Consider the following 2,062-nt stretch of genomic DNA (forward strand, 5'->3'; position numbering starts at 1 on the left):
GAGGAGAGGAGAAGTGGAAGGTGAAGAGAAAAACAGTGTTGGAGGATTGAGAAAGAGAAGGGGAGGTGAAGGGAGAAGACGAAGGTTAAGGAAAAGAGGCGATGAGGGAGAAGCTACTGCTGAAAAACAGGAATTTGAGAGAAAAGGTAGGAAGGAACAGCGTCTCAGTCGTAACCGGCGTCAGGTGGCACCAGGAAAGCAGGTTGTGTTTCGCTGGTCCCAAGTTAAACAAACCCAAATCCCTCAAGGATGGATCCACACCAACGCCTCCTCCAACTCTGAGTCTCTTGACTACGATTACGCCCTCTTGGAGCTGAAGCGGCCCGTCAAGCAAAAGCACATGGAGCTTGGGGTGGCGCCACCTTTACTACCTCTGGCACGAATTCACTTCTCGGGGTACGACGCCGACAAAAGCCTGCTGGAGGGAAGCGGAGGTGAGAAGGTCGTTTATCGCTTCTGCTCAGTGATAAAGGAGTCGGACGATTTGATGTATCAGCACTGCGATGCTCAGCGCGGCGCAGCTGGCGCAGGCGTTTACATCCGTTTGAGGAAGAAACCCAGACGCAAGGGCGGGAGGTGGAACTGGCAGAGGAGGGTGATCGGGGTGTTTTCAGGCCACCAGTGGGAGGAAGGGGATCAGGACGGGCAGAGGGACTTCAATGTTGCAGTAAGGATCACACCTCACAAATATGCGCAGATATGCCACTGGATGTATGGAGACTCAGGTTTCTGTAATGAGGTTTGAGCTCAGTGATCGACATGAGATAAAGATGATTTTACCGTTTCAGAAAAGTGAAGGTCAGGGATGATGTATCAAGTATTAATTCAACTAAATATAGAGCAATTGTAAAAAAAGAACTGTGCAGCTTTAAACAGAGAATAACTGTGATCTTGTATATAAAAGGACAACAATGACCATCCTCATGTCAGTCGTTGACACAGTATTTTTCTAAAGTGCACTGTTTTTACTCATTGTATTTTCAGATTTTTTTGTTACAGTTACTACAGTAGTGTTTCTTCAGTCTCAATGCCAGAAGGAAGCAATATGATTTTTTTATACATTTAGCCTTACAAAGCATGTCTATGTTTTCAAAATGTTTGTATTCAATAACACAGATAAAATAGTTTTTTTTTTCCTAGTGTAGTATATATTTTCAATACAGTGGACCCCCACCTATATGCAGTTCAGTATTTATTGATTTTCCTATTCGCATATTGTTTTCTGTGGAATGAAACTTTAAGTTATTTGCAGAAAATGTATCTATTCACAGATTTTATATCTAAAACGCTTCAAAGAAAATGCATTCTGGGAAGCTGAAATCCGCAGGTGCAATGCATATTGACACGCTTTGGCTGCATTCTGCAATGTAGCCAATCAAGGAAAGCCATTTATTGTCCTTGGTGCTGATTGGCTGCAATCTCAAGCAGAGAGATTAGGAAGATTGTGGATGTTACCTTGTCGTACCATTGTGCATATTCAGGCATTTTAAGATATATTTAGTATTTGAACTATTAAGATAGGGAATTATAAGCGATTTTACAGGGGTCTGAAATATTCATAGATTTGTGGGTGGTTGTTCCTATAAGCCTTCAAATACCAGCGATCCACTGTAGTTTAGTTCTGGATTACATTGCAGGTGTGGCTTGTGCTGAGTCTCTCACAAGACGTAAACATTTCACATCTGTTCAAACTCAGTGAATCTGTTCTCATTTTGACATTGCATCATGATTGCATTGTCTTTTGGTCTTTGAAAAAGGACTCTCCTGTTATTTCTCCTGTCCATCTCGAATAATTTTTACATGTAAAACTGTTGTTGATGTTATTGAACTCTGAATTAAAGCAAATATTAGCATTCCTTAAACACTTGTATGTTGTTTGCTTGTTTGTTGTGAAAGGACAATTTGCTCTATTATCAAAAGTTTAAAGGACTGACCTTTTAGAGTTTTATTTCCTCTTCCTGTTTTCGAAAACCATCTCCTGTCTAAGACAATTATAGACTCAACATGCTATATAGCCTAGCCTCAGGAACAAGAGCATGGTGAGTCAGAGCAAAAATTAGTA

The 2,062-nt window shown here is 41.2% G+C and overlaps 1 protein-coding gene across 1 annotated transcript; it reads left to right on the forward strand.

Moving 5' to 3' along the window:
- Nucleotides 1–4: 4 nt before the first annotated feature.
- Nucleotides 5–1,862, forward strand: LOC103133393 (inactive serine protease 35-like; the record flags this gene model as incomplete). The annotated part of the gene is made up of 1 exon (XM_007545151.1): nucleotides 5–1,862. A coding segment is annotated over one exon (741 nt), but the record flags the coding sequence as incomplete, so codon positions are not given.
- Between the last annotated feature and the right edge of the window lie 200 nt (nucleotides 1,863–2,062).

This window comes from Poecilia formosa, unplaced genomic scaffold (assembly GCF_000485575.1).
Source record: "Poecilia formosa unplaced genomic scaffold, Poecilia_formosa-5.1.2 Scaffold2968, whole genome shotgun sequence".
Classification (NCBI taxonomy): domain Eukaryota; kingdom Metazoa; phylum Chordata; class Actinopteri; order Cyprinodontiformes; family Poeciliidae; genus Poecilia; species Poecilia formosa.